Source organism: Lontra canadensis, unplaced genomic scaffold (genome assembly GCF_010015895.1).
Source record: "Lontra canadensis isolate GAN:19392208 unplaced genomic scaffold, GSC_riverotter_1.0 scaffold2, whole genome shotgun sequence".
Taxonomy (NCBI): domain Eukaryota; kingdom Metazoa; phylum Chordata; class Mammalia; order Carnivora; family Mustelidae; genus Lontra; species Lontra canadensis.
Window position 1 is genome coordinate 52,214,397 of NW_022630996.1, and position 14,638 is coordinate 52,229,034.

General features: G+C 33.8%; 1 protein-coding gene across 5 annotated transcripts in view; it reads left to right on the top strand.

Annotated features, from left to right (window-relative positions):
* The window catches only part of DGKB (diacylglycerol kinase beta), a 681,931-nt gene that overhangs the window by 286,219 nt on the left and 381,074 nt on the right, over window positions 1-14,638 (top strand). For all 5 annotated transcript variants that reach the window (XM_032873966.1, XM_032873990.1, XM_032873985.1 and 2 more), the window contains 3 exons: window positions 1,709-1,794; window positions 5,037-5,126; window positions 10,848-11,008. In XM_032873966.1, coding sequence (XP_032729857.1) covers window positions 1,709-1,794; window positions 5,037-5,126; window positions 10,848-11,008 — 337 coding nt within the window. The remainder of the gene's footprint in view (window positions 1-1,708; window positions 1,795-5,036; window positions 5,127-10,847; window positions 11,009-14,638) is intronic.

The window sequence follows — 14,638 nt, forward strand, 5'->3', positions numbered from 1 at the left end:
AGACTCAAAGAGACTATTGCAGCATGTCTAACAAAAGGAATGTATCTACCATATAATACCTAAGGAAATATGTGGAAGTCTGATATTCTAAATATTCGTTGCTCTTAATATCAGGTGGAATTTTTGTTAAATTTTATATATTTCTATTATGTTTATGCATTGTTTTTATTTAACAAAATGTTTTTCTAGTAATGCTAATTTAAAAGAAAACACTTATGTAGAATTTATAAGATTATAATAAAAGACAACTCAGTAGAAAAGATGGGCAAGAGTTTGAAGATACAGTTCATAGAAGAGATCACATACTTGTAAACCTACAAAAATATGCTCAACATACTCACAAACAGGAATGTGTGATTTTACAATAAAAGCATGATTTGGTTTCTCATTATTATTGCAGAAATATCATAAAGTTGTTTACAAGTAGTGTTTCGGAGTTGAGAGAAATTGACACATCTTCCATAGCAGAAAGAGTTCAGAGAGTAGTATGATGGTATAGTAGTTTTCCCTTCTAGATTAGCCTTCAAAACATATGTGTATGTTCACATAAATGTTCTTCAAATAGTGTTAACTATAATACTTATTTTTTGTAATAATGAAACACTAGAAATAGTTCAACAGTACCTGAAGAGAAATGGTTTATTTGATCACACAATGAATACCTTATGTAATACATTCACTTACTGTAAATCAGGTTGCAACATTGTGTGAACTGACACAGAATGATTTCCTTGATATTTTTAAATTTTAAAAAAATGCACACGAATTAACAGGATGTATAGCATGAGCCTATTCATGTTAAAAATGTGTGTTTAATAAAATTCATATGTGCATATTCACATATGTAAATATATAGAAAAATTTCTTGGATGATTGCATATTATATTACCCATGGTTATCCCTGGGCAAGGGAGGTAAATAGACACATTCCACATATTTCTGTGTTGTTTCAGTTTTGTTTTTTTTTTTTTTCATTGCAAGAAAGTAGGCATGTACAATTGTGTAACTGGCTGTGTTACCTGCCTTTTTAACTTTTCTCCAAGGTAGGTTGCTTTAATAAGCATAATGCTATGTGCAATAGCAAAAGAAGCTATGGGCGTTTATTACACCCATCCAGCAGTTAGGCTTGAGTGTTCCAAGGTAGCAAACACTGAGGGCCATGTCAAAAGAAAAGAGAAGCCTGGCTCCCATTTGCAAATTCTAAGTCAGAGGAATCACTGAAAGAACCCAAAAGCAGTGTGATCAATTTCTTCCAGTAATGGAAGAGTTTGAAAACTCTCAAAGACATATTTGCTGGCATTATAGTTGTATGTATATAATGATTTAAAAGAGAATTTTTGATTAATAAAAATTATCCAAGGAAATGCTGTAGTAAGTGTCACTTTGGGTTATATGTGAAATGCAGATCACACGTGAGAGAATATTTTAATAAAAATAATTATAATGTACAAGTTTTGTTTTTTAAACTTTAGAGTTGATAAAAGAAAAAATAAAATACAAATTGAATATACTTTCAAATCAAGATGTTAATTCTTTAATTTTAGAATTTTATTCTACATAAGAATTTAATTTTCTATAAAATCTTGGTTATCTTACATTTTTCATCAAGTAGAAAAGTCTCTTATTAGATAAAATGCTAAGAATACAAAACTTTACAAGTTCAAATATTAAAATATTAATCATGTGCCATAACATGCTTATTTTTCAGGTTAAACTTTTTCCGTGATGTTCCTGATTTCAGAGTGTTAGCCTGTGGTGGAGATGGAACCGTGGGGTGGATTTTGGACTGCATAGGTAATGAAGACACATACTTAACATGGCTGGGGTGAGAGTGGTAACCTAAAATTCTGTATATTTTATTTATTTTATTAATGCATTGATATCTTTGTATGCTACAGTGATATAATCGGACATCTGGCATTGTTGCACATCACTTACTGATTTAATGGGTTTTCTATAATTCAAAGTTTTAATTGACAAAATAATTTACAAGTATCTAGAAATCTTTCTTTTTAAATCTACTTCTCATGGAATTTACTAAACCCTCAGAGCTATTTTCAAATCAGGCTCTACAAATTCCATTGTTTCTTTGCCATGGGGAGGGAGACAAAGAGAATCTTAGCATTTGTGATATGTCAAATAGATGTGCTTATTTTATTCAAGCATGGTGCCTCAAAACCTTAGCATCTGTGGACATGCTTAGCCTATGCATCCATATTATTATTACATTAGCTATTTTTTTATTTATTATGTACTCTGTCATAGATGTTGTGCTAAGAGTTTAGCCCCCATTCATCTTAATTCTCACAACTCTGTGACACAGTATAGATAATCCCATTTTAGAGAGAGGCTGTAGGGTGTGGAGAAGTTAAATAATTAGAATGGGGTCAGAGAGCTATAAATTGACAGAACTGGGATTAGAGCTCATCTTTTAACCTTAACCTAGATTGTGTCTCTACTTAAGTTTTTACAACTTTAATTTTATGAGAAAACAAAGCAGATACGTGACTGAGGATAAAATGTAGACATGTACACAAAAGGTTGATGATTTAGAAAAATTACCTGGTTTTTCAGAGACAGTCAGCTGTCAGAAGTGATTACTGATCAGTAAAATAATCATGAATTGGCCTTCATTAGGAGACAAATTCCAAACAAATTTCCATTTCTTTATTGACCAATTCTTTTTTAAAAGGGGGCCGTGTCAGGGGCATCTGGATGGCACAGTTGGTTGAGTATTTAATTCTTGGTTTTAGCTCAGGTCATGATATCAAGGTCCTGAGATCAAGCTCCTGTTGGGCTCTGCACTCGAGGCAGAGTCTGCTTGAAATTCTCTCTCCCTCTTCCTCTGCCCTTCTTGCTTGTGCCACCCCCCGCTTCAAATATATATATATATATATATATATATATATATATATTTTTTTTTTTTTTTTTTTTTAATGGGCCCTTTCACAGAAGGGAGATAATTTGTTCAAAAGAAGTTTTACTGCCTATGTAAACTATAAAAAGAAGTTTTACTGCTTATGTAAACTTTTATTCAGTTAATGCAGGTGAACATATTTTATCTTTTCATGCACACAGAAGTATTCAAATTAAAAGTAAATATATGTTGTCAGCATACTTTTTGGTAAGCATCTTATGATTTTAGTCTACTAATTTTTTTTAAAGGAACAGTGAAAATTCTGTTCTTTGGCCTTCCAGTCAAAGACATAAATAGTATAATATGCAATATCTAAGGGGAAAATCAGAATTCAGAAATTGCAGAAATTAGAGTTGCTTGAACAGAGTCTGAATACTTGTGAGAATTTTAGTGAAAACAGTAGGATATTATGGGTTTATTTTAGCTCAAATCTAAGCCTTGGCGATTACACCATGACACATCCATCCCTAAATAGTCTGTTCCTTCCCCATTCTTCCACATAGACACATACTCACTTTGAGGGGCTGAGAAAGTAGAAAAAGTAAGAAAAATAATATATGTTTGTCAGAGTCATTCAAGGCAGATGATGGTTTAAACAAAGCTATGTAAGGGTGCCTGGTTGGCTTGGTTGGTTAAACACTGACTCTTGGTTTTGGCCCAGGTCATGATCTTAGAGTTGTGAGATTGAGGCCCACATGGGGCTCAATGCCCAGCATGGAGTCTGCTTGAGACTCTCTGTCCCCCTCTGCCTCTGCACCTCCCCCAACCCTCCAGCTTGTTCACATACATTCATGTGCTCTCTCGCTCTCTCTCTCTTAATCAGTCCTATAAACAAAACCATGTGGAATTTTGGGGTACCTGGGTGGCTTAGTCAGTTAAGCATCTGCCTTCAGCTCAGATCATGATCCCGGGGTCCTGGGATGGAGCCCTGTGTCCGGATCACGCTCAGCGGGGAGTTTGCTTCTCCTTCTCCCTCTGCCCCTCCTGCACCTGCTTGTGCTGTCTCTTTCAAATAAATAAATAAAGTTTTAAAAAATATGTGGAATTTCGATGGCAGAGATCTTTACTGCTCTAAGCCCGAAGTATTACATTCTGTAAAGCTTAATTTCAAAGAAAACTTGCTGATCTCAGAGTTACCCAATTCTTACATTGCTTGCTCTGACCCAAAGCAGCACCATGGGTAGGAACATTTTATTCAGCATTTTATTAGCTTTTAGAGTTTGATTTTTCAAAACATCTTAATCCTTAAATTGAAATATACCTAGAGAAGGTGTTGTAAAATAATTTTTTATAGGAACCCACACCTCTACTTTGGTGTTGTCCCTCTAGTGTGTGTGTGTGTGTGTGTGTGTGTATATAATTATTATTTTAATTTCTTTTCAGTGTAACAGAATTCATTGTTTATGCACCACACCCAGTGCTCCATGCAATACGTGCCCTCCATAATACCCACCACCAGGATCACCCAACTTCCCACCCCCCCAGCCCCTTCAAAACCCTCAGATTGTTTTCCAGAGTCCATAGTCTCTCAAGGTTCATCTCCCCCTCTAATTTCCCTCAACTCCCTTCTCCTCTAGTCTATTCTTATGACGCATCTATCTGCATCCTTGAAATTTCCATGATCTTAAATCCACTAAAATTTTTAATTGAGTTAAGATTTTATTTTATTTGTTTAAATATATTATGTATTTATTTGTCAGAGAGAGAGAGAGAGAGAGAGTGTGGACACAAATTGGGGAGCAGCAGGCAGAGGGAGAATCAGGCTCCCCACTAAGCTGGGATCCTGATGCAAGACACGATCCCAAAACCCCAGATCATGACCTGAGCCAAAGCTTAACCAACTGAGCCACCAAGGCATCCCCTGAGTTAAGATATTAAAAGGCTTTCTTCAAACATGAATCTTGAAAATTCCTTCACTTTGTGAATTACGGTATTTATATGTGTTTTATAAATACAAATTAATCTTATTTTCTAATTATATATAGATATAGAACATAACTTTTCCAGCTTTTAGGTACCTAGTGGAATGCCTTCATTTCATGCCAAGCTGTCTTTTTTACTGTTGTTCCATCTGTGATCAAAATTTTATTTTATTTTATTTTAATTTTTGATTCCACAGAAAAGGCTAATGTTGTCAAGCATCCTCCAGTTGCCATTCTGCCTCTTGGGACCGGCAATGATCTAGCAAGATGCCTGCGATGGGGAGGAGGTAAAACAGCTACTGAAAATCTTAAAAAACAGAAATACAGTACAGAGCATTTTCCCCCAAAAAACTAAGCCCATCGTTTTTAGTATATGACAGCTTCCATGTGAATTTAGCCAATACAATTGTTGTGAGAGGTACAGTATATAATTTTGAACAATAGTGTGGGGTAGAGAAGGAAATAGTGGACCAGGAGCCAGACTGTGAGTGCTGTCCTTTAATCTGATACTAATTATAGACTTGATGGGCAAGGCAAGTTTCTCAACCTCTTTGATTTGGGGTTTCTAACTTAAGAAATGAGATAAGCATGGATTAACTCTAAAGTAATGTTTAGATTTTTAATCTGAGTTGTGTAGAAAAATCACTAACAAGGAAAAAAGAACAAAAGGCTGAAGAGTGACTTGTCCAGGAATGAATACATTAAGTAACTAATTTTTTGAGATCTACTTTATACCAAGGGGTATGTTCTGTTCTTGGGGTATAGGGTTAAGGACAGAAAACAAAGTCTACCTTCAAAGAGGCCTTGAATTCCAGTGGCACATAGTCATAAGTAAATTGAGAGACCTCCTACTAACAAGTAAACCTATAACCAACAAAGCAAAAGGTGTCTTGGAGGAAATGACAAGATAACATAAGGATAACCCTAGTGGATAGAATAATGACAGCCATATAGAACTGAAGGTAGAGATTAGAGGCAGAAAGAATCTGAAGTTAGAGGTGCAGAGGTAGGAAGGGACTTAACATATTCAAGGAACTCAAAATGGAATAGTGTGGATGAGACAGGGTAAGGGGGGAATATTTCAAAAGGTCTTAAAATAATTTGACATAACATTAATAGGCTCTGCTTACCAGAAGATGCCAAAGAAAAGAAAAGCAGAACTGAAACTAAGTAACTTTAGCTTAGAGTTTAAAAAGTGTCTACCTAGAGAAGTTTAAAAAGTGTCTGCTAAGACAGTGTGATTGAGAAGCCCTTGGGGAGCTTGTTAAAAATGTAGTGGCCTGACCTCCCCCCAGATATGCCGAATGGAAATCTCTGGGGTGGATCTGGGCAGATGATTTTCTTTTTAAACAAACTTCCTAAGTAACTCTGATTTACAACAAAAGTGTGAGAACAACTTTTCCATGAGTTATCTAACCAACTGCTAAACTCTAAGCTGTGTTTTGTATATGTGTGTGTGTATGTAAGTGTACATGTATATAACAGACAGAGTTGAAGATTAAGTTAAAAACTCCATATATGACATTTTTATAATTTTCATTAAGGGTATAGTTTAGTAAAAGAATATCATGAAATACTGAGTTAAATCTCATAGAATCTAAAGACAGACAGACAGATGGATAGCACCACTGCTTATAAGATGCTTGCATTTGCCAGTGCATACATACCTATATTGATTAAAGGAAGGAGAACGCACATGTGACTTCTTGTGTATTCTTTTGAAAAATATTTTTGATATTTGAAAATTAATGATTTCATTTAGTTTCCAAACTCATAAATGGCTCCAATCTCAAAATTGACATAGAATTTCCATTTGGGGCATCTTCTAAAGATTTTCTTACAAAACAATTTAAGATATATTGTTATCAGTAGTCAAAGGTGCACAAATTATAGTACATGCCAAAGTATGTATTAATAATAAACTCTCTGTGTGTGCCTTGCATGGGCTGACACTGTCCTAGGTCCTGGGTTTAGAGTGAAAAATAAAATGTTCCTACCTTTTGGAGATTATGCCTTCATTGAGTACACAGACAATAAATCAATGAATAATAAAATATACAATTACAAAATAAATATGTAAGACTCAAACATATTTAGAGAATAGAGGAGGGAAACTCTTCAGCTAAATGATCAAGAAGTCCTCTCTGAGGAAGTAACATTTAAGCTGGGCTTAATAGGTAAGGAAGGAAAAATAGCTCCTGAAATGAAAAGGGCTGAAGGAAGGCTGATGTGACTCTTAAATGGTCTGTGAGGCAGTAGGTATGGAGTGGGGGTGAGAGAAACAGTGACTAGTATGAGATTGGAGAGACAATCAAGAACCAAATATTGCAGGGGCTTTGTGGTCTTGTTCAGAATTTTATTTGATTGCAATTGAAGCACAGAGTGAAGCTTGGAAAAAGTTTCAAAAGTACCATGACCCAATGACATTTATGTTTTCAAAAACAGATTAATTGGGAGATATGAAATAAAATTAAGAAACTTAAGAAATTGTGAAAATGTAGAGAATCAGAGTTTTCCAAATAAGAATTTGTGTTACTGTTTTTGTAATTAGAGAATGAATGGACTGGAGCAGGGTGGTAGTAATGGAAGTGAGACAAGTAGACACAGTGCAGTTCTCCTGTTAGGGAAGGCCTGGTAGAAGCTGCCTATGGATTGAAGACAGGCTTTGGGGAAACCAAGGTAGTAAGTGGGACTGTAAGATGCCCAAGTTGAATGATTAGGAAAATGCAGATACCATCTGGTAGAGTTTACTAATTAAGAAACTTGTTGTGAAGTGTGATTATTTCTTGCCAGGTGTGTAACTAACTTTGAGCAAGTTGCTTACCAACCATGGGCTTCAGATTCCTCATTAGAGCTTGAAAAAAATGATAGTGCCTGACATGTAGGTTCTTATACCAAACCATCAAATTGTTTACGTAGTGTTTGTGCTGAGTACTTTATATATTTGTAACAAGGATCATCATGCTTACTATGTGGGAAGGAAAGGACTTTATTCAACCAATAATCATTTGGTTCACTTTAGGTCACTGAGTATATTGACTTGCCTGGAATATATTGAAGCTTTTTTTTTTTTTTTTTTTTTTTTACAAGGATGTATTTGGGAAAATGTAACACTGTAAGAATCTAGGATGTCCTAGGGCATTTGCAAACACTTAACTTAAATTCTCTTTGCAATTTTTGTGGTAATAATTAGTCTAAAATTTAGGATTACAGCAGGAAGAATGTTTCATGAAGAGTAAGAGTATAAGAAATTTAGATGGAACACACTGACAAATCTATATTGTTGCTTTTCTTTAAGTGACTTTCTCCTTTTTAAACATTTCTGTGGCTTTTTAGATAGATTTGGTAATAACATTGTACCTTTAAATAGAAAATAAAATACTAATTATATTTTTATTTTGTTTCTTAGCCTAGAGGGACTGTAGGTTTAAATCAAAATAATGGAAGCAAAATAACATCATTCTTTTCTGGGAATAAGCTTTTACTTCTATATTTAGTAAGTTTAATATGTCTTTTTTTTTAAAAATGATCTTCTCAAGTTTTGCAATCCTATTTATAGCTATGAATCATTATTTAACAAGCTTGAGCATAGATACATACAAGTAGGGTGTAGGTATTTGTTAAATTAGAGACTACCATTTGGAATTTGCTATCTTTGTAATTTAGCTCTGACCTGCAGTTGCTGTGATTCTCAAAATAGATTTATGGCCTGTATCTTTCCATTTCTTTTGGCTAGAAGGCTATTGATACTAGCCTCTTTCATACTTATCCATAAAAACTTAGAGAACATAACCAGTGCTAAAAATTTTAAGGTGAGTGGCACTTGTAGAATCTAGCTGTGGTAATTAATTTTCACTCAATCCATTCCTACTTTGTTTTCTCCTGCTCAGTTGCTGTTCCTATATTTTTCTAGTGTTCTATTGAACCATGCTGTTATTAACTTGAGATGTAACTGGGAATAAGCTTAAAATTTTATTTAAATAATTATTATTTGCTTGTATATCTCCTGAATGTGTATATATATATATATATATATATATATATATATAAATATTATGTTATATTTTATTATATATTATAGAGTACTTCCATGCTATATTATACTATATTACATTAATATTTGCAAATCCATTTATGTCTGAAAGGCATCATACTTATACTCAAATGAGTAGAATTTGCAAAAGAGGTTAATATACTTACCTTTTTTATTCAGTTCAATGAAGAAAACATACATAAAATTTATTTGGAGGCCAATATTTATTATTTTTAAAAGAAATTAAAAATTTAAAAGAAGTTAAATTTTGAGAATGAGGGTTGAACCATAAAAAATACGACATATGCATGTTTAATTATTATAATCTTGTACTTTAAATAATTCAGTGTTTGTACTGATTACGGTTATAAACAAATTATTATTTATATTCATAGTTTTTGAATTATGCTACAAAAATGCAACATAACATCTATTAAAATACCGTTTGGTACTTTTAATGCTTATATCTGTCTAGTTATTGTTTGTTGTACTCTTTGTTGTATGTATTAACTAGTACATAACTATTTTACCTGTGTAAGATAAAAAGTAATGGTGGGTGCCTAAATAGGCACTCCTAGGTTCTGGCTGCTTTGAACTTCTAATAATTAATTCAACAAATAACACCATAAATGTAATTTATTTATCTTTAGAGAATGTTGGCATATTACAGTGCTTCTTCTCTTAACCCAATTAGTTTTTCCAGTGTTATGTGTGCTAACATCTCTAATGAGGACTCATAGCCTCTGGCATTTCCTTGTTCAATGAATACATTATTAAAATATAGACCAAAGTTGAACACAGAAAAACATCTATAAAAATATTGTTCCAACTCAAAATATCAATTCAAGAATGTGTGTATGTGTCTATGTGTAGAGGTAGAGAGAAATGTATTATTTAACTCAGTATAACAATTCAAATTCTGTTATTATATAGTTGAGAACTTTCTATTCTTATGCCTCATGTACTAAGAATTTCTATGCGTTCTCTCATTTAATTCTCATCAAAGCAGATGTTTTTACTGAGGAGGACACTATTTAGGGAGGTTAAAAAGCAAATTTTAACACAACAAGGATTAGGCTACAGTTTGAACTATAATATTATATAGATAGATAGATTTATGAGAAAATATAATATTAAGGAATAAGTTTCTTTTCAGGCCATCTTGATTATCTGCAGTAGATCCATTAAAACTAGATTTGTTGAGCATTTACTCTAGGGCAGACCTGGTAAAAGAAACTTACAGCAAGAAAGATGCAAATAACTATAATGGAGTGCACTAGTTGTACTAGTTGTACCCTAGTTTGGAGGTAGCTAGGGCTAGTTTGGAGAACTGTGTGCTATGGAACTGCAGAGAATCCATTACGTTGGGAGGGTGGCTTCTGGAAAGAAGTGCTGTCAAATATAAAACTTGCAGCAGGAGCAGAAGCAAGGCAACCGAAAAGAAAAGGGAGACTCTGGATATATAGAACAAGAGAAGAAATGGCATAAAATGGAAAAGAGAAGGACCAGACTGAAAATTGTTCTGTATCACTAGAGAGTCAAGTATGAGGGTCACTAAGGGATGGAAAGGGACAAGTCTGAAATCCCACCTAAACTTTTTACTTCCACAACTGAGGGTGTTGTCTGTCTGTAAGAGAGTTAACAGGAGAAGATATGGAAGGAGATCATTAATTTCCTTTAGAATAAATTGATATAAAGTTTTGGGTGGGTATGAAGTGGAGATGTTCATTTGACATTTCACCATACTGAGAATTCGCACCACAGGACAGAAGTATGAGTTACAAATTAAAGCTAAAAATAAAATATTTCTATGAACTTACAATTAGAGTTAATTCTTTATCTGTGTTAGAATTTGCTTTAAGATGCATTGTTTGGCTTTAGAATGAGACATCCACATACATACACTCAAACACATATAAATACAGCTTTTGTTATTTGGTTACATTTTTTTCTCAAGATAATTTTTTTTCATTAGGTTATGAAGGTGAGAATCTGATGAAAATCCTAAAAGACATTGAAAACAGCACAGAAATCATGCTGGACAGGTGGAAGTTTGAAGTCATACCTAATGACAAAGATGAGAAGGGAGACCCAGTGCCTTACAGTATCATCAATAATTACTTTTCCATTGGCGTGGTAAGACTTTGCACTAACTGTTCTTTTAACCAGTCTAGCATAATCAGTGTATTTAAACTCTTACAGTATGAATTTACTGATAATATATAATTTATTTTATTTTTGTGTCAGCAAAACGCCTCTTCTAATGGGCAATAATAAAGCTTATGAATTTATTCAAAGTCAGAGAATCAGCAATAGATAAATTTTTCATGTGTTAAAAGACAGAAACTTTTTTTTTTGCAATTGATTTGACTATTTGTGTTTCTAAAGTAAAGGTAGAATGGTTTGTAAGATAGTTATGTTTAGATTATAGGCTAAAACCCCACATAAAAAGTTGAAATGTGAAATGGATGCATCAGATTTTATCTTATTTTGAGATATGTATTAAAATCTTAATCTCAGAAAACAAACTGAGGGTTGCTGGAGGGTGGGGAGGTGGCAGGGATGGGATGGCTGGGTTATGGACACTGTAGAGGGTATGTACTATGGTGAGTACTGTGAATTGTGTAAGACTGATGATTCACAGACCTGTATCCCTGAAACAAATAATACATTATATGTTAATAAATATATTACAACCAATTAGGTTATTACAAATAGGTACTATGTTAAAATTTATGGTTAAGTCTGAAGTCTAAGAAAAAATGCTACTATGATTCTCAAGTGATTAATAAGTCAAAGGGCTAACTTTTCACTTAATTTCTTGAAAAATCTTAGACTGAAAGTCAAATATCATTTGGCAATTAAAATAGTTATTGTGATTTCAGTCCCTAAGGAATTAATAATTTTAACAGTTATTTCATACATGTGTACATATATATTACCTGGTAGTTAAGAATTCTTAAAATATATTGTATACAAAAAATATATATATATATTGTATACAAAATTATATTCCATTTAATTACTGGATATTAATCTTATGTCTTTCTCTGTCATGTGCACACACAAACACACACACACATCACCAGTAGATTATAAAAGGCACTGAATGAATTCTTGAATTTAGGAGTCAAGCTACCTAAGCAAGGGTCCTTTAGCAATATTTTTTCTTTCTTTTTTTTTTTTTTTGGCAGCTTGACTAACATAAATTTATTATATAATTTTGTAGATGATTATTCAGGTGAAGCTGGCTGGTTTCTCTACACCAGGTCTATAAGACAGCAATAGTTTTTCTAAGTGTCCATTTATTTATCATGATGGTATTATTTTTTTCTCTCATTTTTACAAATAATGTGTTTATATATTTAAAGAGCCTCCAAATGATGGTACATAATAAAGGCTAAATATGCAATTATTACTAAGTACCATTAGTAATCAACTACAGTTATTACTATTTGCAAGAAAAATGTAATGCATTCGATCCATAAAAGTCCTCCTATTCATCTTTGATATGAATATGCACAATAATTTTTTTAACAGCTTTCCTGGCATGTAACTTAAGCACAACCTAATTCACTCATTTTAAGTGAACCTCTCAATGATTTTACTAAATGCATCCAATTTTAGAGGATTTTCATTACCTAAACAAGAACCCTCATGCCCATTTGTTATCAATTCTGACTTCTTCCCCAGCTCTAAGCAATAACTAATTTTTCTGCATGTAAGAACTACCCTTTATGGATATTTCCTATTAAAGAAATAGTACAAAATTTGGTCGTTTGCATTTGGCTTCTTTCATTTCACATGGTATTTATGAAGTTCACCCCTATGAACTGAATGAATTCTGTTTTCCTTTTTATTGCTAGCATCCCATTGTATGGACATATCACGTATTGCTTATTCATTCACCAGTTGAGGGACATTTAGATTGTTCTGAGTCTTTGGGTATTATGGATAATGCCATTCTCTTGGGTTCCTTCATTGTATTTTTTTGTTATTATTATTTTGGTTAATATAATTTTTAACTCCAGAGTTGCCATTTGGTTCTCTTTTTATAATTCCCATGTTTTTAATTGTATTTTCTATTTGAAGAGTCACTGTTGTTATGCGTTCCTTTATTCTTTAAGCATGGTTTACTTTAGTTCTTTTGACATATTTAAAATAGCCGTGGTGAAGTTTTTGTCTGAGAAGTTCAACTTCTGAAGCCCCTCAGAGAGTTGAGTAACCTCTGAACCACATCCAAGACAATGTTCCGCCGAATTATGTGCCACATTTTGCTATTCTTCTGCAGGTCTGCTAATATTTTGTTGGGAACTGGGTATTTTGTATAATGTATTACATTGTATAATGTATTATTCGGATTTTCATCCACTCACAGTGGTTATGGTTGTTCCTCTGTTAGTTTAGTGACTTGCCTGCACTAATTTTGTGGAACCTTTCTCCCCTGTGGCGTAAGACTCAGTTTTGTTTTGTTTTGTCTTTTTACTTCTTGTTTTTTTCTTAATCCTGGTTTCCTGGGGATCACCCCCATGTCAGCATGATTGATCAGAGTTTGTGTTCAGTGCATTTGAGCCAGTAAGTCTTCCGGTTTGCCATTTGATCTGTGTGTTCATTGGGAACACCCTTAAACTTGAGACATTCAGCTTTTAATATCTGCTGACCCTTCTTTTGTCTCTTTTGCCATGTATACGAATTCTCACTTAGCCAGGATATATAATCTACTAGGGCCCCTTTTGGTCTTTTCTGAACATGTGTGTAGCCTTGCACATGCATAGAGCCCTTCAGACAGCCGGGGATGTGTGACAAATGATCAAGGCCCATTATGGCTATCTCATTCCCAAGATCTGTTGAATTTTTGGCTAATTGGCTGGTTAATTGCTTGCCTTAATCAGTTCTGCAAACTCAGGCAAGCTGTGACACTAGCTTTCCTTACTCGTTTGCCACTGGGATTACTCTTGTTTTAGATAACTTTCTGAGTCATAGAGTTTTTCTACCTTCTACTCCAGATCCAGTCAGTTCCCCTGACAGTAAGTTGCTTGCTTTCATGGCTTGCCTACTGTGGTAGAACCAGAGCGCTGATGGACCTGGAGGACGAGGGGGTGGCCCAAAGCAGAATCATTACAGATGCCCACTGTTTCCATCTGAGGTTTTGTAGTTTATCTCGAATAAACTCTTCCTAATTGTTATATGCTTTTAGTCAGTTTCCTTAGGTCCTACACAGCAGATCATTCCTCTCCACCACAGGAGACGCTAGGCAAGGTTTGCACACGTTTGACTGTCATGAGTGAAAGGGGATTGCTACTGGCAGCTCATGGGTAGAGACTAGGGATGCTGGTGAACATTCCCAGTGCACAAAGCAGTTCCTTAAATGTACAGGAAGGAATTATACAGCTCAAAATGTCACTAGTGCTGAGGTTGAAAAAACTCTGATATCAAGAAAAAGACATATTAAATACAAAACTCAAGGTATTGAAAAAGAAAGAGCTAAAACCAAAAGAAATGAGAAGGGAAACTCATAAAAATCAGATGGGAAATATAGCAAAGAATAAAAGCAAGAAAATCAAATAGAGAATCTTGACAAAACTAAATACTGGATTATTGACAAGAATTGATCAGATCTATTATAAAATTAATTTTTTTAAATCACTGTAAAGAGAATTACAAATAATGTAGAGTGAAAAACAACAGAAAAACAAAAAAAATTTTAAAAACACCAGAAACACAAAATGTAATAACCCAATTTAAAACGTATTAGGACTACATATG